The sequence below is a fragment of the Saccopteryx bilineata genome, chromosome 2, assembly GCF_036850765.1.
Source record: "Saccopteryx bilineata isolate mSacBil1 chromosome 2, mSacBil1_pri_phased_curated, whole genome shotgun sequence".
Lineage (NCBI taxonomy): Eukaryota > Metazoa > Chordata > Mammalia > Chiroptera > Emballonuridae > Saccopteryx > Saccopteryx bilineata.
Window position 1 is genome coordinate 151,922,887 of NC_089491.1, and position 22,021 is coordinate 151,944,907.

Genomic DNA, 22,021 nt, shown 5'->3' on the forward strand with positions numbered 1-22,021 from the left:
TTAGATGCATTGGCCTTTGTGTACCCTTTCTTTCCTGCCCTCTCCTGCTGTCCCCCTTCTCCTTCTCCTCCTTTTTCTTCTCCATGCTAAGCTTGGGGTTTTGCCTTTGCCTTTCCTCTGGACTCTCTACCAAAGATTACATTTTGCACCCACATTGCATGTGGGCTCCTTCTCATTCTTTAGGTGCCAGCCGAAATATCATGTCTTCCTAAAGCATATACCTGATCACTTTATTTAAAATAGCACTTCGATCCCCATTCCAGGAACTCTCTATCTCTTTGTTCTCTAGATTTTATTATGGAAGGTACTCTAGGTAAGCTTCTATCTGAAATAACCAAATTTATGTAGTTGTTTGCTATCTGACTCTCTTTACCAAAATGTGAGCTCTGTCTTAGTATCCCAGAGCCTAGAACAGTACCTGCACATGGTTGCTGCTTAATACATATTTCTAGTGGATGAATGGAAAGTAGAATCAATGACTTTCTCATCCTTTTGGTTTTGAAAGTTTACTGTAGGCTAGGTTTTAATTGCTTCAACTAGAAATGCTAAATTTTTAAGTAAAATAATGAATGAATTTAAGATTATTATGAAAATTAAGTCACATGTTCAATTTAATTATTGAGTTGTATAATCCTAAAATGCTCAAGGAAAATTCATTACTATAACATTTTCCTGTGTTTCTACCATTATTTACTTTTTCCCCAAAAATCTGTATGGAGTAGCAAATATTACCCTTATTTTCAAAAAACAAAAAACAAACAGAAAAAGCCACACTTGACTTTATAAGATCCAAATGGCCTTTTTTCAGAGCTTTGTAGAAACAGAGAATAGTCTTAAGGCTGGAAATCAGATTTTTTTTCTCCATGGTTTCTTTATTCTTAATATTTCTCTCTTTATAATTTTGTTTTCTTCTTTTGTTTGTATATAGTGAAATGAAGGGCTTTGATAAATGTGTTATCTAAACAATTAGAACATCTATTTTAACTCTAAAATTATTAACTTATGACTTAAAAAGTATAATGCTACCTAAATTATATGCTTTCATGTCTTACTAAGTGGCATAATTAAATAATTTCATGACTTGTAGCTGTTATTATTAATATCAGTTATTAAACTGTGTTATAAAACAATGATGCGGTTAGGTCCTAATGAACTACGTAGGGCTCTGCTCACCCCTGTAAGAGTTCCTGTAGAGTTCTGTAAGTGTAGAGGATGATCCTCCTTTATTCTGTCATCCCCATGGGCATCTTCAGAGGCTGTCGAGGTATCCAGTCTTTGCCTCTACACTAGGCAACTCTGAATTTATTTTGTTTCGGTTTCTTTTACTATCTCTCTAAAATTTTAGATCTGTTAATTATTGTGTCTAGCACTAACCTGCTAGCCACAACTTCTATTGTTCTGTTTCTGATTACAAGAGTAGAAATGAAAATTTCCAGGGAAAATAGGCAAACAAATATTGTGTGTAAAACAGATGTAGGGCAGTAAATTTTACTACCTCCCAAGTTTGCCTCATCCCCAGAGAGTATATGGCAAATATGTTCACAACACTAGTTGTGTAAGGGACCAGGCAAAACCATTGGAAACATTCTCCCACAGCAAATGGAGACAAGAGCCCATTGATCAGAATCTTATGGTATGCCTACTGGTGGTCTCTAGTAATTTACAGAAACAGATTGAAAGGTAGGTAAAGCACTTTGGCAGAATATGGTTAAAAATAATGAGAGAGAATAGAGAAATCAAATATATTTAGTACCTAAAATGGGTTTAAAATGTATAAGAGCTGTAGACATTTTTATTTCCAGCTAATTTCTAGGTTTTTGGCTCTTATTGGAGGTTTGAGGTTACTAAATATCTGATTGAAGAAGAAAGGAGATCTGTTGCTTTGCTTGGGCTGCCGTAACAAAGGACCACAGACTGGGTGGCTTCAACAACAGAAATATATTGTCTCACAGTTCCGGAGGCTGTAAGTCTGAGATCAAGGTGTCAGAAGAGTTGGATTTTTCAGAGACCTCTCTCCTGGGCTTGTAGAGGGCTGTCTTCACTCTGTCTTCACATAGTCTTCCCTTTTGTGTGTCTGCATCCTAATCTCCATTTCTCATAAGGTCATATTGGGTTAGGGCCCACTTGAATTACTTCATTTTAACTTAATTACCTCTTTAAAAACCTTATTTTCAAAAACGGTCACATTCTGAGGTACTAGGGGTTAGAACTTCAACAGATGAATTTTGGAAGACACAATTCAGCCCATTACATACCATATAGACTTGTTAACATTATTTTCTTTAGCGTTTTGAATTTAGTTAAAAGAATTTTATTTTTTTTTATTTTTTTTTATTTATTCATTTTAGAAAGGAGAGAGAGAGGGAGAGGAGAGAGAGACAGAGAGAGAGAAGGGGGGGAGGAGCAGGAAGCATCAACTCCCATATGTGCCTTGACCAGGCAAGCCCAGGGTTTCGAACCGGCAACCTCAGCATTTCCAGGTCGACGCTTTATCCACTGTGCCACCACCGGTCAGGCCAAGAATTTTACTTTTAAAGCTTTATTTTCTCTAGAGATATAATATACACAACAAACAATGAAATTATTTTAAAGAAACATATAATTAAGTGCTATAAATTATACAGGCAGGAAATGATCACTGGAATACAAAGAAAGAAGTTATCAATTTGTTCTAGAGAAGAACTGTAAAATCTGGGAGCCAAAAGTGGCTTTAAGAATTTTCTGTGTTTTTAGCCTTATCTATCTGCAGTTTCAAGTTTTACTGATAAAAAGTTTTACACTCTCACATTCACTTTTTCCTCTGGTGCCCCCTTATCCTCTTCTCCTTTTCTTCATTTTTGGAATCTGCAGCAAAATTTAGATAGCTAACCTCTCCATGGGATAGTTTTTGTGGAGAACATTATTTCAAATGCCTCATATAGCTAATGAGGAAAATGGCGTTTACAAGTTAAATGACTGGTCCTGGTTTCTGAGCTAGAATCCCAGTCTCCAGATTCTTATTTCAGTATGCTCTAGAATGAATGCGTTGTGCAACTATTTTAGTTAGAGAATGTTTCTTTATGCTTTAAGGGCATATAAAGATTCCTTTTCCATATTGTGTAATCAGGTCATTTAATGACTTTCCATTAGCCTTCTCTCTTAACTATTTTCCAGTTTCTTCAGTTATTTTTATTGCTATTTTGTCTTATTTTTTCCACATCATTAGACACTCATATTAAAATTAGATTCCAGCCTGACCAGGTGGTGGTGCAGTGGATAGAATGCCAGACTGGAATGCAGAGAATCCAGGTTTGAAACCCTGAGGTCACAGGCTTGAGCTTGAGCTCATCTGGTTTGAGCGAGGCTCACCAGCTTGAGCCCAATGGAGGTCGCTGGCTTGAGCAAGGGGTCATTCAGTCTTCTGTAGCCCTTCCCCTCCCTGCCCCTTTCAAGGCACTTATGAGAAAAGCAATCAATGAACAACTAAAGTGCCGCAACGGAAAATTGATACTTCTCATCTCCGTTCCTGTCACTGAAAAAAAAAAAAAAAAAAAAAAGGATTCCAGCCCTGGCCCTGTGGCTTTAGTGAATAAAGCATCATCCAGGCCACCAAGGTTGTCAGTTTGATTCCCAATCAGGACACATACTAGAATCAATCAATGAGTTTACAATTAAATGGAACAACTAAGTGAAACAATGAGTTGATGCTTCTCATTCTTTCTCTCTCTTTCCTTTCTCTCTCCTTCTCCCTCTCCTTCTCCCTCTATTCCTCCCTCTCTCTTTTTCTCTCAAATCAATGGAAATTTTTTTTAACAATTGTACCCCAAGTATGATCTCAATGGGAGTAATAGTTCTTTTCATAATATAGTGTTTTATTTTTTTACTTAGCTAAAATATTGCTAGTTGTAATTGTCACCATAGTTAAACTTTATTTAGTATTTTTGCTGTGATAAAACCTACCTTTTATTCAACTTCTAATATGTGCCATGTCCTGACCTAGGCACTTTATAGTAGCATCTCATTTAACCTACACAAAAATATTAAAAGGTAAATAAATTATTCCCATTCTATATACAGTGAAACTGAGACTTAGAGTGGTACTTAACCTCTCCAAAGTCACACAGGGTAGAACGTAGAAGACCTGAGACTGGACTCAGGTCTGTCTGTCTCCATTGGCTGCCTTTCCCATGACCTCAGTATTAAATGCTTCCCTGCCTGCTCTGCTGCATAAAGTCTCCAACACATCAGGGTGTCAGTAGTACCAGTGAAAGTGCCAGGGGCCAGTTAAAGGGAAAACAAAGCAAAGCAAAGTGAAAAACAATACCAGCGGGAGCACAAGTGTGCATATGTGGAGCAGGAATTCACACAGGCATGCTCTCTGTGGCACAGTGTCCAGTGCAAGAGTCCTTAAACGAAGAGGAAAAATTGTAGGTGCCTCACAGTAATGGAACACGAAGGTTCTCATTAACAAGCTCCTGTGAGCCATCTTCAAACAAAATAGGAGGGACTTTGTAGCTCTTTTGCTCATGATTTCTAATTTCTAAATTTCTGATTTTCTCTTTGTATTTCTCAGTTTTAAGAAAATTAGGCATGCAGTTAATGGGCATCTTTTTTGTCTGTTTTTAGTTGGGGCAGCTAACATGTATTTAAATATTCAAATTTATTTTTTCTTCCTGTGTATTTTTCTGTCTTTTGTATTTATCACATCATTGCCATAAAATATAACATAGACTACTACATTTTCAACACAATAGATAGTTCATAACCTAATGCTGCTATGGTAACAATACCAGTTAAAATATGTTGGGTTAAAAGTAACAGAAATAGCTAAGTAAAAGCGGCCTGACCGTGCCAGATTTGACTAACTTAGCAAATCTTTAGGAAAGGCTGTTCTGGAATGCATGACGCCAGAGTTCTGGGCTGGCATTTCTGTGATTCCCTTGGCCTTCCCTTCAGGGTTACAAGATTTCTACAGCAGTTCTAAGTGTCCTATCCTTACACATAATAGCTTCAAAAGCATGAAACAGTGAGACAGTAGAAAAAGGGCCTTATTCCTATATCACCCCTGTTCTTTTCATGGAGAAATATCTTTCCAAGAACTACGCCCAGCATACTTACCTGGGCCTCTTACTGCTCAGGCCTGGTTTACATGGCAGTCCTTGCACTGGTCACTGACGAAGAGACTAGGGTTGCCACCTTTGGCTTCGGCTACTGCTGATTTGTTCCTGGGGTGGATACGTTTTTAGGACACCCTTCAAAAACTGGAATTCTGTTATCAGAGTAAAAGGAAGACTGGCCATTAGATAGGCAACAAGTAATGTCTACAACAGTTATTGAACTATTTTTGTATGATCAAATAACCACATGAACACATGTAGAATGACTATTCTGATGAGTGCAAAGGAGTGACTGATGATATAAAAGCGTCAATGAAAGGGATTTAATTGAGTCTGGCCACTCTTATTCAAAGAATGGATAATTCAGCTAATATGTGGGAAAAGTTTTAGAAGTTAAATAGGCCAAGGGGTAAAGGGTTACTAGAGTGGGTGATGGGAAGAAGAAGGGATCTTCCCAGGCAGAGGAAGCATATTATATTTATATAGCAAAAGAAGGCACATAATATTCCTTGCTATTTCTAGCCTCTGGTCTGATGAAGGTCTTTGAATTACTTGTAGCATAGAAGAAATACTTCGAGTTAGAAATAGGATCCTGAAATACTGGAATTTCTGAAAAGATTATATGCTTTAAGGGGATAATAGGACAAGTTATTTGATCTCGATTGTCCTAGAACTTCTTTGGTATGGAGTTACTGTGTATAATCAACTTATAGGCAAATATCAGTCTGCCTCTTCTATTCCTTCCCTTTAATAATTTTCTGCAGCTAGAATCTCTAGTTGAGGCCCTAGCCTGTTGGCTCAGTGGTAGAGGTCCCAGGTTCGATTCCTGATCAGAATACATAGGAGAAGCAACCATCTGTTTCTCAACCCTTCCCTCCCATCCCCTCCCACAGCCATGGCTTGATATGCTTGAGAGAGTTGGCCTTGGGCACTGAAGATGGCTTTGGAGCCTCTACCTCCTGCACTAAAAGAATGGCTCAGTTGCTGAGCAACAAAGCAACGGCCCCAGATGGGCAGAGCATTGCCAACTAGTGGGCTTGCTGGGTGGATCCTCTTCTCACCATAAAAAAAAAAATCACTAACTGATGTTAATTTAAAACAGTAAGAACAGCACCCACACTTTTCCACATGTTGTCTGATATCTTTTGGAACACTGACTTCATTAACCTATAGTTCATACATGATTTCCATCTTAAAAAATTTAATACAACTGAACATTAAACAAAAACAGTGTTCTCTGAGATTTTGTGGGTTTCTTATGAGACAATAAATTTTTTAAAAATAATAAAATAAATAAAAATTTAAAAATATTATTTTGCATTAGTTTTAAATGTACAGCATAGAAAAACTTTTCACTTCAGTACACATAGAACTTTCATGGATACTGGATTATTTCCTATAAACAGACAATAGCAATTTTATAAATTTGTCTGGATTATAGAACTTTCTTTTTTGAAAATCTGCAACCATTATCAAAAGAATGTGTATAATATATATTTTAATTATTTAAAGACTAATAATACTTAAATTTTCTTAACATCTACCCTTTATAGTTTTTAGATTCCCCAAATCTTTTTAAGTTTAAAAAATTGGAAGTTTTAATTTCAGTCTTTTTACTGTGGCCATATTGTTACCACTGCCCTGACAAGACTCAAAATAATAGTTGATTAAACATGGTAACAGTTGGGATTGAGGTTGGGATGGGGCTTCTAGTGTATGTACTTTTGGCCCAAGGGGTGGCCCAAGGCTGTTGCTTTATCAGCGACCCTCTCATGGGCTGTGAGATCTGCTTCAGCTGCTCCAGCTCCTGAAATCACACCACATTGCAGCAATGGGGAGATGTGGTCACACCTAGCTATAAGAGAGGTAGCCAAAGTGTTTGACCAAGGCAGTCCTGTGCTCATCTAAAACTCAGAAATTCTATTTCTAAAATAAAAAGGGGAGAAAGGAAACTGGAAGACAGTAATAGTTTATGTGGTATTCACCATCTTTTGGCGTTTGCCAGAGGGCCTGGTTGAACAGGTTTAAGCTTAATGTAAGTGTGTAATCGGGTTAAAATGGGTATCAGTGGAGACTATTATATTTATGCACCTTATACCTCATATAACCTTACTTTATTTCTTTTTCATCTCCCTATGATCTAGCATAATATAGTGCTGGAAATAAGCACATAAGAAATGTATTTGGAATGAATGAACTCTTTGTCTTTCTTGTATAATCTGCATTGTTTGAATTCTTTTTTTCATACTTGCCATGTGTTTGTTCCTGTCTATATTTACTTATTTTCTTAAGGAGTATTTATGAATAGGGATTAGTCAATAATTGTAGAAGAGTACTTTGTGACTCTGTGTGTATATGTGTGTATATAAAATCTGATAGAAACCTGAATTAACTAATACCATAGAGCCAATTTTCCCTACCTCTCAAACAGACAGTATTATCTTGTATTGTTATGTTTTCATTATTAATAAAGTGGTTTATTTTTTGAAGTTTCAGTACTGTGTTTGAGAATTCTGAAAATACTCTTATTTTATACAAAAAGTGATACCTAATGTTAAAAATTAGTTGTGAAGATGTTTTCTCTGTACTTTATGCATATATTTTACACATTGACCAGCTAGCTATACCTAGAGAAGATAACATGGTATGAGGAATACATTTTCTGATAAGATTTTTCATATCTCAAGAGGCATTTATAGAGTTTTTGCTCTCTATGTCTTATTTTTGGCCTTCTTTTAATTTACAGATTTATTTGTTTGTTTGTACTAAAATTTTTTTAATAACCCTTAAATGCCAGGCACTGTGCTAAATGTTGGGAATATGAAGATGGATGAGACTCAGTCTGTACTCACTGAACTTTGTGTCATCACTCTACAGTGTGGGGGTTGCATGCCAGGCCCTATATTGTGAAGTAACCAAGAGGTGAGCAAGGAGCCCTGGGAGGCAAGGGGGGCAGGCAGAGTGCTGAGGGATTGAAGTGAGTCTTGATAGTTGAGTAAAAGCTTGTCAGTGATGAGCTAGGGGGAGGCTGAAGATACTGGATGCAGGCTGTGAAATAAGATGACCATAGTTCCGTTTGGTGAGAGTAAAGGATACAGTGTGGATTAGAGATGGCACTGGAGAGCTGGGTCATGGTGGCCCCCTCATACACCATGCACCAGATTGTGAACTTGATTTCTTTATGTCAGTAGCTTTCAACCTTTTTGTCTGTGGCCCATAGTATAACATACCTTTTTTTTTTTTTTTTTTTTTTTTTTTTTTTACTATTTATTCACTTGGAAGGGGTAGAGAAAGAATGGAGGGAGGAGGAGCAGAAAGCATAAACTTTCATATGTGCCCTGACCAGGCAAGCCCAGGGTTTCGAACCAGCAACCTCAGCATTCCAGGTCAATGCTTTCTCAATGGCGCCACCACAGGTCAGGCTATAACATACCTTTTTACATGATGACTTATTACCAGGCCTTGGCCCTCACATTTGCAGGGCATGGACAAGAGGACAAATGGGAACATAATTTAGCTAATTATTTTTTAAGTTATAAATTAAGGCAAGAAACTTAGAAAACAATATACTAACCTACCTTGACAAATATATCTCATAACAAAAACAATACTGTGTGTAAAACCATCAATACCAGATAACTAAGAGTAATGCAAATTTAAAATTAATTTTGTTTTACACCAAAATGCTGTTATTAACCCTGGAGAAATGGAGGGACAACAGCAACAAGGCCAGGTGGGAGGAGAGGAGGAAAAGGCTTCTTAGCCTTCTCTTCCAATGGTTATAGAATCCATAAGAGAAACATCTTCTTTTGTTTCTTCTTTATTGAGGGTGGGGCTCTTTCATCATCCCTTCCCTATCCCCACCAGCCAGGCACCAGAGACACAACAATCTCATCCAAGGGGGACCCTCTGGCCCCGGGTGCTTGTGGCTCCAGCTCTCACAAGAGGATTTGAATGAAGAGTTCTCTGAGAAGGAACACAGAAGAGTAGGAAAAACATATTGCCCTGTCTTCTTTGTCCTTCCTTCCTTCTGCTCTGATGTTCAAGCTTCCTCTTTCAGCTACTAGTCTTTGGCTACCCCTTGGGCTGGAGGTTCATGTGTGCATGCATGTGTGCACGTGCGTACACACACACACACACACACACACACACCACATACCTGACCTAGAGAAAGGGTCCACAGAGGCTGAGGAAGCTGGCTCAGAGCTGTATGGGTGGGGAATGCTGGGGACCCCGTGCCTGGTGGAAGGAGGCTGCAGCCAGAGGAAGGCCAGAGCAGAGGCTTGGTGCTCACTTGTTAGGGTTATACTGTCCAGTACACACATATGTGACCATGTACACACAAACATTCACGCACATATACCTCAAAGTTGTACAAAATTGCACATATTCTCAATATGTGAACTGCATTCTGTCTTCTGCTCCATTTCAGTTTTTAAAAAATACTAGTTGTAGTCCACTAAATTGATTTTGTAATCCACCAAGGGGTCATCTTGTACCCCAGTTTAAAAAATTCTGCTCTAGCTGTTGGGGTGGTAGTAATGTGATCAGATTAATGTTTGGAAACATCTGGCAGCTGATTAGATGGTGGACTGGAAAGGAGGGGGGATGCTGGTTATGAGATTATTGAGTCAAAGATAGGCCTGAAGATGGTAAGAGTGAGGATAGAGAGGAGGGGAAAGTAGTAGAATCAACGGGTCTAAGTGGCTAATTAGATATTGGGATGCAGAAGAAAAACAGAATAACATCATTATCTCCTATTTAAATGATTAAGGAAAGTTAGCAGGAGAATTATATTTGAGGAAAAATGAAATGAATTTAGCTTAGTACATGTGGCATTTGAGGTTGCAGTGTGACATTCAGGCAGTATTTTGTGTCAGTTTGGAGAGGTTTGGTACAGAAGGGACTATAATAGGGCCTTTGGATTTAGCCCCAGGAAGACAATGATAAAAGTTAGCGAGGACAGATCATAAGAAGTTCAAAGAGTGACTGTGTGGGGAGGTCAGGAAAGGAAGACATACAGTATAGGATATAGTATGTCCTTTCAGTAAACTTGATTGTCAGGAAGAAAGAGGGAGGACAAGAACAGAGCGCAGATTTGAAAGAAGCTTTTATTTAATTCTGGAGCACTTCTAAGAAGGGAGGAGGAACCCATGGAGACCAAGCTACTGAAGATATGGCAGAGAGAGGAGTAATTGATCTCCCCTGGTATCAGGGAAGATGAGAGAATGAATTTTAAGACGTAAGGAGGGAACCTTAAACAGAAGAAAGAATGCACAGATAAGGAGACAAGGATGTGTGTGGAGGCAGAAGTTTTCCTCAACAGGTATTTGTTTAGTATAAGCAGAAGGTATTATGTAAGCACTGTGGCTACAAAGGTTAATAAGATATAGTTGTAAGGCTGGTGGTTATGGCCATATGGATTTGCATTGGATTTTGGCAGACAGTAAAGGAACTGTGGAGTCAGAAAATGGTGGACCATTCCGTTTATTACAGTCTCGCAACGCGAACAAGCAAGCAGGCAGGCAAGGAACACTACTTCCCTCTCTCGCTCTCTCAGGATTCACAAGCAAAACAGAGCAGAGGGTGGGGGAACCCCTTTCTCAGCAAATAATAGCATTGAATGGCCCCTCCCAATGGCAGCAGGCAATCCTCAGTCTACAATTTGCGGCCCTGAGAACAAACACCTGCAGCTTTACATAGACTACACACACGTGGCGCTGCCCTGTGCTCATGTACCAATCAGGCAAAGTACAAGCGAGCAAGCCTAACACACTTGTTTGCCTAACAGTAGTCTAGTAGGAAAGGTAAAGTAGTCCAGGAAGCCAGCAGGACAGCCTGTGAACAGCGTTGTCTAGAGTTATGCTCAGGGAATCAGGAGCAAGGAGACACGAGGCAGGGCTTTCCAGAACAGGACAAAGAAATGAAAATGGGTTTGCTCCTGAAATAGGACTCAGAGACATCTAAAAGAAGGATTGAGATGCAGACTGTGGTGGGCCCAGGGCTTGGGAAAATGTAGACCTGGGTTACAGTGACGGTTATTGATACCCATGGTTGTTAAAATAATTTTTTGTTTTAGGATTTTGTTTGAGGATTGGGTGAAACTTTATTTGGGGATACTTGAGAAAATGAATTTTTATGACAAAAGAAGCTGCTTCTTGCTTATTCTCTCCCCATCCCCACTTTGATGACTTCTTTTGATGCTAATTTAAGTAAAGAAAACCACCTCTTCCAAAAGTGCTTTGGTACCCTGGCATAATTTCAAAGAAATCTCCTTTCCCACTTAGTTAACTACATTTCCCCAGGAAAAAAAAAATCTTCTCTGTCAATGTAACATCCTTTAACAGGACTCCTGCTGGTTGGTTCTTATATCTTGGGGTGGCAGCTGTGAACATATATACTATTGATTGTTAATGTGTGATATAAATCCGACTGGAGCATGCCCACTAATTGGTTTGCGCGCTAGATATAGACAATGCTGTCTTAGAGTAGCTTGTGTAGATAGGCCTCGTCTGAGGGTTAATTCTGCTTGACAGCACATCAGCAGCATCTTGAGAGTAATTACCTAGCAGAAGTTTTCCCACAGCTGAACTGAGAGCTTCAAAGGCTTCTGAATTTACAACCAGTATTAACCTATATCTGAGACATAATGTTCCCACCAGGGCTCAGGTTTTTTTCTCCTACTTATTTTAAACATATGGGGTTACGAGATTCATTTACTCTGTGAAGAACTTAGTGAAAAATTACTTGGTGTTGAATAATTAAGAATTTTTAATAATAAGACAAGAGGATAGATTTAAAATTTTTTTTAAATTACTTTATTGAATTACTGAAATGTTAGTCTGTGGAGACTGGATACTTTTTTTTAAACAAAATTTACCCTCTTTCTCTCAAAAACAAGCTAAAAAGTTAATATCTTTTCCATACTGTGCTATCTCTATGGCTATGTGCATGTTTAGGGGACCTAAGGTAAGGCATGCATTTAAAATGATTAAAATAAATATATATTTACATTTAAAAAATATTTTATGTGTTGTTCAATGTACTGAAATCTATAACTGTTGCATCTACCCCCACCCTCCCCATAAAATAACAGTTATTCTTTAATAAGCCATTTTTATATTGTAAAAAATGTCTTTCCCTTTGCAGGTCAGAAACCAAATTTGACTCTGGTTCAGGTATGTTTACATTAATAATGTTATTCTGAGTATATTTTATTTACATTATTCTCTGAGGAGTAATTCATCAGATCAAGAACCATTTTGATTTTAAACAGACGAGGCAGTCTCTTTTCAAAACATGAACCCCACCTCAAAGCAGGGCGATTAGCTGCTTGGAATCATAACTTGAGATATTCACTCTGGGATTCTTGATAGTCTGCAATAAGCATTAAATGCTCTCTATCTGCAGTTTTATTGTAAAAGCAGAGGTGGGGGTTATACATAATCATTTCTCAAAACAGAATATTAGCCTCTCAGTGGACAAAGCACCCTGAATAAGTTGAAGACTCTCTGCAAGTGACTTGTCATCAAATGTGGGTGATAGATACATCTAATCCAGCAAACTATAGAGTTTTAGCCAATAGAAATAGATATTTCTCTATGACTTATTAGTTATTTTTTATTAGTTTTGTTGGGAAGTAATGAAAAATTAAGGTTACCTTATGCCATTATTTTGTGTCTATCAGGACAAAATTTACATTCTCCTAAACAGTGGCATATCAGCCTCATTAGATGTTTTGTTCTCATTAAGCATGAATATAGCCATGTAGTCCTTATGTTTGACTGTCTCTATGTCATTTGCTGAGATTTATGAGCTTCAGAGTTTCTGATGGTGTATACTATTAAAGCATAGAAATTGCTTCATGTATGGTACAAAGGAATTATACTCTTTAGTGAACTGTTAATAGATAAACATGAGAAATAATTTATAGAAAAAAAGATGTAAGGCTTTATGTGTATATATATATATATATATTTTTTTTTTTTTTTGATAGTGGTATTAAGGAGCCAACATGCTTTTCTTTTTCAAAAGCTTATTCTTTCTTTTATGGTACAGATTTATAAATTTCTCCAACTTGGTGAGACTCTAAATATATAGTCTGTACATTTGACTTAACCATTGCACCTAATTTGAGAACTGGGATTCCAGAAATCTTTCCATTCTGTATGTTCTTGGGCTTCTGAATCATGTGTGATGTTGATAACACAAGCTAAGCATTTCTCATTTACAATATTGACTATATGAAAGCTAAAGTCATGGTGGGTCATATCAACTATTCAACTTTTTTTATTGATTTATAGGAGGTGACTCAAAATAGGGTGAAAAATCTTTGTTCATAGTAGTTAAAAAATTTAAGGATAATAAAATTAAATGAATAAAATTGATGAATGAATTTTTACATAAAACTGCCTGTCTTTTTATCATTGCTGGTCAGTCACCAAATATTTATTCAGAATCTACTTTGTTATGGATCTGATTTAATTTCCTAAACATTAAGTCAGAAACCGGTTTTAGGCTATGGGATCTGGAACGTAGCTTTTAAAAATGAAAAAATCCACTTGGTTCATTTTGAAGGTGAAACCTGGAAAGAGAGTACAAAACTGAAATATTAGCAGCTATTGTCAAAGTCAGAAAATTTATGTTAAATTTTCAAATCCGAATTAAAGCATGCTGCTAAACTCCTGTAGTGAAGGTTAGTATTTATTCTGAAAATAGTTATAACATCTGTACAGACACACATCTTTCACTCTTGTGACCAAAGATTTTGTTCATGATTCTTATTTTTTTCAAGCCCTATTTTTTTTAAATGTCTATCAGGGACAACATCTGTGTGTCTTTGAAAACTATAAAGTTCTTTTGTACTCTGAAAAATCTTATGGGGAATATTGATTAGAAGTTCACTTGTTTTGAATTTTTAATTTAAATATGTTGTGGAAAGAATTTAGATGGTTTCAAATTAGGAAACAGATAATTATTTATTTCTTATAAATTCCTTTAGCTTACTATCTTTGAGATTAGGGAATCATGACAAAGAAAGTTAGAACTGCAGTCTTTGGCATTCTATATCATGCAAGTTCGGGTTAGAAATAAGGCAGCGCCCTGGCTGGATGGCTCAGTTGGTTAGAGCATCGGTCTAACTTGCAGAAATAAGGTAGCATATTGGAACAATTAAATGTATGACTTTAATAGGTTCAGATTCTCTTGTTCATCAAATACAGAAAGTAAACTATGTTTAATGTTATATTCAGCTGTAAAGTGTTCCTGACAAAGTAAGATTTTTAAATGAAAGAAGATGCCATCTTCCTAAGGAGGAAAAAACACCTTAAAAATAAATATTATGGGGGACCTGGCCGGTTGGCGCAGTGGTAGAGTGTCAGCTGGCATGTGGATGTCCCGGGTTTGATTCCGGGTCAGGGCACACAGAAACACTCATCTACTTCTTCACCCTTCCTCCTTTCCTTTCTTTCTATCTCTTCCCTTCTTGCAGCCAAGGCTCCATTGGAGCAAAGTTGGCCCGGGCACTGAGGTTGGCTCCATGGCCTCTGCCTCAGGTGCTAGAATGGCTCTGGTTACAACAGAGCAACGCCCCAGATGGGCAGAGCATCGCCCCCTGGTGGGCATGCCAGGTGGATCCAGGTCGGGCGCATGCGGGAGTCTGTCTGTCTGCCTCCCCCTGCTTCTCACTTCGAAAAAATTACAAAAAAATAAATAAATAAGTATCATGGCCTGACCTATGGTGGCGCAGTGAATAAAGCGTCGACCTGGAACACTGGAGTTGCTGGTTGGAAACCCTGGGCTTGCCTGGTCAAGGCACATATGCGAATTAATGCTTCCTGCTCCTCGCCCCCTTCTCTTTCTCTCTCTCTCTCTCTCTCCCCTCTCTCTAAAATCAATTTTAAAAATCTAAAAAAAAATATAGTATGGTCAATGACTAGCCATAAAGGAAAAAATATTTCAAAATAAATTCTACACATGCACACATGCACAAACACACACACACACACATTTTTTTTTCTTTTCAAGTAAAGAATCCAACTTATGCAGAGCTTACTGCACATTTGCAGTTTGTATAAATGAGTTTTAGGCTGTGGCGTGAGATTCAGGAGAAAGGAAGGAAAGTTTTCATTGTTAGCATAACATGGTAAGAAATGTCAATTGTTGACTATATTCCAAAATTATCAACCTAGAAAGTGATTTAAATTTTTCTTATTAAAATGGTCAGTTTTTTTCTTTAAAATTAAATCCATCAATAACTTTTTTTTTAAAGTATTTTTGTATTTTTCCGAAGTTAGAAGCGGGGAGGCAGTCAGACAGACTCCGGCATGTGCCCAAGTAGGATCCACTCGGCATGCCCACCAGGTGGCGATGCTCAGCCCATCTGGGGTGTTGCTCCGCTGTGACTGGAGCCATTCTAGTGCCTAAGGCGGAGGCCGTTGAGCCATCCTCAGCGCTTGGGCCAACTTTGCTCCAGTGGAGCCTTGGCTGCGGGAGGGGAAGAGAGACAGAGAGGAAGGAGACCTGGAATGGTAGAGAAGCAGATGTGCGCTTCTCCTGTGTGCCTTGACTGGGAATTGAACCCAGGACTTCCACACACTGGGCCAATGCTCTGCCACTGAGCCAACAGGCCAGGGCTAAAGTAAAAAAAAAAATTTTAATGAAATAGCAACTATATATAAAAGTTAGAGGGTATAGTATAATGAGCACCTGTATATCCATCATATAGATTTTACTGTTGTTAATAATTTGCTATATTTGTTTCACTTTTATTTTGCTTGAAATATTATAAAGTAAAATATATTTCATGTGATTTTTAAAACCTGGAAATTATACATTATCTTGATTTATTGAAAGAGATCAATTCATTTTTTGAGGTTTTTTTCTATCTCTGAAATTCAGGTCACATAAATTCTTATGGAAAGGATTCTGGCAATTACCATGTCCATATTCAGTTAAAGAAATGAAAAAAAAATTTTTTTTGACAAGAGACAGAGTCAGAGAGAGGGATAGATAGGGACAGACAGATAGGAAGGGAGAGAGATGAGAAGCATCAATTTTTCATTGTGGCACTTTAGTTGTTCATTGATTGCTTTCTCATATGTGCCTTGACCACAGGCCTTCAGCAGACCAAGTAACCCCTTGCTTAAACCAGAGACCTTGGGCTCAAGCTGGTGAGCTTTGCTCAAACCAGATGAACCCACACTCAAACTGGAGACCTCGGGGTCTTGAACCTGGGTCCTCCGCGTCCCAGTCCAACGCCCTATCCACTGTGCTACCACCTGGTCAGGTGAGATGAAAATTTTATTTGTGGTGAAGGTTAAGAAAATCTCAACCAGAAGGCAGGGTACTGAATTAATTCTCACTTAAGAACTCAAGGAATGTCCTATCTGCAATTAACTTGATTAAAATTGAGCTTCCATCTAGCTTCATTCTCTATGTACTCACATATATATTGATTAAACTCCATTATCTGTTGGTTTAGTACAGGGGTCCCCAAACTTTTTACACAGGGGGCCAGTTCACTGTCCCTCAGACTGTTGGAGGGCCAGACTATAAAACTATGAACTTATGTACACTGCACATATCTTATTTTAAAGTAAAAAAACAAAACAGGAACAAATACAGTATTTAAAATAAAGAACAAGTAAATTTAAATCAACAAACTGACCAGTATTTCAATGGGAACTATGCTCCTCTCACTGATCACCAATGAAAGAGGTGCCCCTTCCAGAAGTGTGGTGGGGGCCGGATAAATGGCCTCAGGGGGGCTGCATGCGGCCCGCAGGCCATAGTTTGGGGACCCCTGGTTTAGTACAACTCAATCAGTTGTCTAAAGTTTGCAGCTTTGCCAATTGAGAGTAATCTTTCTAAGGAGTTTTTAGGTTTCTATTTTAGTACTATTTTCTAGTTGATGTATTAGTGTTGCTTGCCTACGATTGTGTGTAGTTGGTGTTTTTATTAATACAGTGTGTCCGTAAAGTCATGGTGCACTTTTGACCAGTCACAGGAAAGCAACAAAAGACGATAGAAATGTGAAATCTGCACTAAATAAAAGGAAAACTCTCCCAGTTTCATACCTATTCAGTGCAGTTCGATGTGGGCTCACGCACAGATTTTTTAGGGCTCCTTAGGTAGCTATCCCGTATAGCCTCTACAGACTCATCACTGACTGATGGCCTACCAGAACGAGGTTTCTCCACCAAACTGCCAGTTTCCTTCAACTGCTTACCCCACCCAGTAATGTTATTCCTATATGGTGGCGCTTTGTTATAAACGTGCCGATATTCACGTTGCACTTTGGTCACAGATTTGAATTTAGCGAGCCGCAGAACACACTGAACTTTCCTCTGAACCATCCACATCTCAACTGGCATGGCCGTGGGCTGCTCCGCTGTATACACAGTGTTACGTCATCATCTGCGCATGCGCACATGCTGCCACATCATCCTACAGAAACTGGGAGGGTTTTCCTTTTATTTGGTGCAGATTTCACATTTCTATCATCTTTTGTTGCTTTCTTGTGACTGGTCAAAAGTGCACCATGACTTTATGGACACACTGTAGAATAAGAGACTTCGTTTTCTGTTCAGAAGTAGCAAGAAGCTGTGCTCATCTCCACACCTCCCAGGAAGGGAAGTTAGTTGATGCTGGAGGAAGCAGAGCATTGAGTTTTTACTATAGTGATTAAACATGAAAGCTATGTATCAAATCTCAGGAGAAACATGCTTTTGAAAGAGGGAGAGAACTGTGGAGCATATTGCATGATAGGCTATGTAAACAGAGCCTTGGAGGTCAGTGTGCATGCAAACCAATTAAGTCAAGAACTTACTGGCTTTGCTTTCTATCATTTGGATGGGGCAGGTCACAAGGTAACTTGGGCAGGTTGCAGTGTGAACTTTGAATAAGCGAGGCACCTCTGGGAACTTCATTAACTCTTTCAGTTTACAAACAAGTATTTTTGTTGCTGTTGTTATTTTTAATTTAACTGAAGTTTCTAGGAAGTAAATATATATATATATATATATATATATATATATATATATATATATACTTATATAAAAGAGAATATATATATATTCTCTTTTGGTCCCTCTGTGCATACCCATCAGGAAAAGTGCTAGTGATGAGTAGAATGGAAGAGAAAGCAGAGGATGAATGGCTGAACAGACCAGAGTTGGCTGTGTAGGCAGATTCCAAGAACATGCGCATGGCTTTTAAAAACAACCCATTTGGAAAAGCAGAGATCTTGCAGAATAACTGAAAAAAGATGTTTTTCTCTTCTGAATTCTGTGTATGAGACAAAGATATAGTTTCAACTTACTAGTCACTACACAACATCAGGAAATTGTTATTTCTGCTCTATTAAAATAGAACAGGTTTCTGACCAAAGGAAAATGTAGCCTATAACTGTATGTTAAGGACTGCCTGGTGTCTAATTCCATGCCCCTAACTTTCTCAGGCAATGTTTGGGTGAGAAAATAAAATACCAGGTTAAATGGTATAGTTTTATGGTCCATAAACATCCAAAACAAAGATTTTATTTTTTCCACACGAACAATGTGACTCAACAGAGTAGAGTGACGTTGGCTCTGAAAGTGAATAAACTTATATTTAGTGCTTGTTGATTCTGGGTTGCTTGGAATAGCTATACCAAGGAAATGGACTCATAGAACACACCAACTGAAAGGTATAAAATTTCATGAAAGCAAATTATGGAGGATTAAGAAACCTAATGAGCATGGTTTAGTGTGTAGAGTGGAGGAGGGAGCTTGCTATTAAATAGAGCCCAAGAATGTACAAGGTTAGAAGATCCTAAAAGACACCATAATAAAAGGCACAACAGAATATAATTATCCTGAAGGGGGAAAGAAAACTGCAAGGAACAAAAGCAGCTAGTGTTGATTTTAAGATCTGTAGTTAAAAAGGAATTTACACTAGGGTAAGGAAATCAAAGAATATAATCAGTTAAAGCTTGAGGCAAAAACATAAGGGCAGTGACAAATAGAGTAGGCTGATAATGCTTGTCATTAAGTTGAAGGGAAATGAGGAATTTGAATATAGTAAAACTAGAGTTTTGAAAGTTTATAAGTAAGTGAGGCAATCTTCCCAACATACTAAGCCTTTCTCAAGAAATATTTATAAGGGAAATATTTTCAGATCTTATAAATGTGAGAATATGTTGACAATACCTTTTAATTGCTACAAACCAATTTTGTCATTTTAAATTTAATTGTGGGGGTCTTGTAACAATAAAGAAGAAGAAAATAAAATATAAATCTCTATAAAGGTATTGAGATCTGTCTTTGGGCATCATTCGCTAATAGAAATGACTATTTATTCATTACTCTAACGTGTATTTATTAAGGAATACTGTATGCCAGATGCAGAGCTTATAGCTGTGAACAGGGTAGATACAATTCCTTCTCTCATGGAACCTTACAGCTAGTTGGTCCATTATACAAATTCTTGTGGATACCTTAATGTAGTTAGCTGAGAAAGGCTAACAAAGTAAAATTTAGATCCAGATGATGAATTAAATTTTGATATTTAAACATAAAGTAATGTATTTTAGATTTTGACAAATTTACTTTCTTTATTCAAACCATATCACTTGTTTTCCACTTTGACTTTAATGAGAATGGCCTAATAATGCTAATGATTAGTGTGTAGTTTTTCTATACTTTTTAATAAGGAGTGACAGTTCACATTTGATTATCATTAAAAGAGATTAACTTAGAACAATAGCAAATGTTTGCGAATACTGTTCTTTTTTCACATTCTTTCCTTCATTCACTTATTCTTTTGCTGGATCCTATTCAAGGTTGGCCTGAAAAATCAGGCAACCCTCTCAATAACAGTCTTACCGAATTGTGTAGAAACAAGCAAAGGGGACAAAGCCCTTCATCTCCTTTTATAAACTAATTTAAAGACCAGAAAGCAGCATAATGTTTAAGTGCAGAGGTTTTGGATTAGATAGATCTAAATGAAGTCTCTCCTTTTTTTTTTCTTTTGCGGAGAGAGAGAGAGAGAGAGAGAGAGAGAGAGAGAGAAAGAGAGATGAAAAGCATCAACTTGTAGTTGTGGCACCTTAGTTGCTCATTGATTACTTTCTCATATGTGCCTTGACTGGGGAACTCCAGCTAAGCCAGTGACCCCTTGCTCAAGTCAATAATCCTAGGCTCAAGCCAGCAACCTTGGGCTTCAAGTTAGTGACCTTTTGGGCTTAAGCCAGCAACAATGTGGTCATGTCTAATATCCCACGCTCAAACTGGATGAGCCCTTATTCAAGCCAGAGAGACCTCCGGGTTTCAAACCTGGGTCTTCAGCATCCTAGGCCAATGCTCTATACACTGTGCTACCACCTAGTCAGGCATGTTTTCCCTTCTAATAATTTTCAATTGATTTTCTTGGATTTCATGTATAACATTATGTCACATACTTAAATTTTGTATTTCCTTTCCTTTTAATTTGGAATTAGTGTTTAAGACGGTGACTTTTCTTCAATTAAAGCTTTAGCTGAATCTCATAGACTTTTTTGTATTGTATTTTAAATAGTTGCAGTTTTGATTTTCTTTTGGACACACAATTATTTAGGAAAGTGTCCAAATATTTCTACTTTTTACTTTTGTTTGTAATTTTCAGTTTCATTGTTTGGTGGTCAAAGAATGTGACCTTACTACTTTTTTTTTTTTCTTACTACATTTTAGTAAGCCTATTATTCAGTACTTATATGAGTTCTTTCTCTTTTTTCCTTGGTAAGTCTTGCCAAAGGTTTGTCAATTTTGTTGATCTTTTCAAAGAACCAGCTCCTTGTTCTATTAATTTTTTCTATAGTTTTTCTGTTCTCTATTTCATTTATTTCTGCTCTGATTTTTATTATCTCCTTTCTTCGGCTGGTTTTGGGTTGTCTTTGTTCTTCTTTTTCTAGTTCCTTAAGGTGTGAAGTTAAGTGGTTCACTTGGGCTATCTCTTGTTTGTTCATATATGCCTGAAGTGATATGAACTTCCCTCTTATCACTGCTTTTGCTACATCCCATAGATTCTGATATGTCGTATTGTCATTTTCATTAGTCTGTATATATCTTTTGATCTCTGCACTTATTTCTTCTTTGACCCATTCATTTTTTAAAAGTATGTTGTTTAGTTTCCACATTTTTGTGGGATTTTTTTCCTCTTTTTTGCAGTTGAATTCTAGTTTCAAGGCTTTATGATTATTACTCAGTACTATTTATTTATTTTTTTTTTCCTTACTACTTTTTAGTAAGCCTATTATTTAGTACTTAAAGTTTTATTTTTTTGGCCTAATATGTATTTAATTTTTGTAACTCTTCTGTGGGTAATTTGAAAACTATATTCTCTGCAATGTAAAGGGTTTGATGCAATTCATGTTTACTAAATCAACCTGATTCATGATTTATATAATTATTTATTGGTTTCTATTTTATCTGACAAGAACTGTGAGATGACAGCTAGCCTGTCAATCTTTTTTTTTTTTTTTACATGAATTGTACTTCTCAAGAGGGCATCACCTTCCCTATGTTGTCAGCTCCACATACTTTCTGTTTTCTGGTAACTAGCCATCTTGCTTACGAGTACTACTTGTCTTCCTGTAGTGAACATTATTCCAAATCAGTGCTCCTGGGAGTGAAGGCTGCTCTAAATAGGAAACTTATGTTCCAAATTCATATATGAAGCAAGTAGTGGTTTTACCACCTGTAAATACCAGTGCTTTCCCCTCCCCTCTTGCCCTGAATGCCATCACATAGCTTTATAAAGAAGGAGGCTCTGAGCAATTATATGATGCAAAGGTTTGTATTTTCTGTTTAGCATCCTCCCCAGTTCCTCTATCTGTCTGGCAAGATTCTGTTTATCTTTTAAGGCTTAGCTCAAGAATTGCCCCCTAAAATAAATATACTCTTTCTTAT

The 22,021-nt window shown here is 37.4% G+C and overlaps 1 protein-coding gene across 2 annotated transcripts in view; it reads left to right on the plus strand.

The window, feature by feature from the left end:
• MSRB3 (methionine sulfoxide reductase B3) overlaps positions 1–22,021 on the plus strand; it is a 176,193-nt gene that overhangs the window by 84,815 nt on the left and 69,357 nt on the right. For both annotated transcript variants that reach the window (XM_066258196.1, XM_066258197.1), the window contains one exon: positions 12,246–12,274. In XM_066258196.1, coding sequence (XP_066114293.1) covers positions 12,246–12,274 — 29 coding nt within the window. The remainder of the gene's footprint in view (positions 1–12,245; positions 12,275–22,021) is intronic.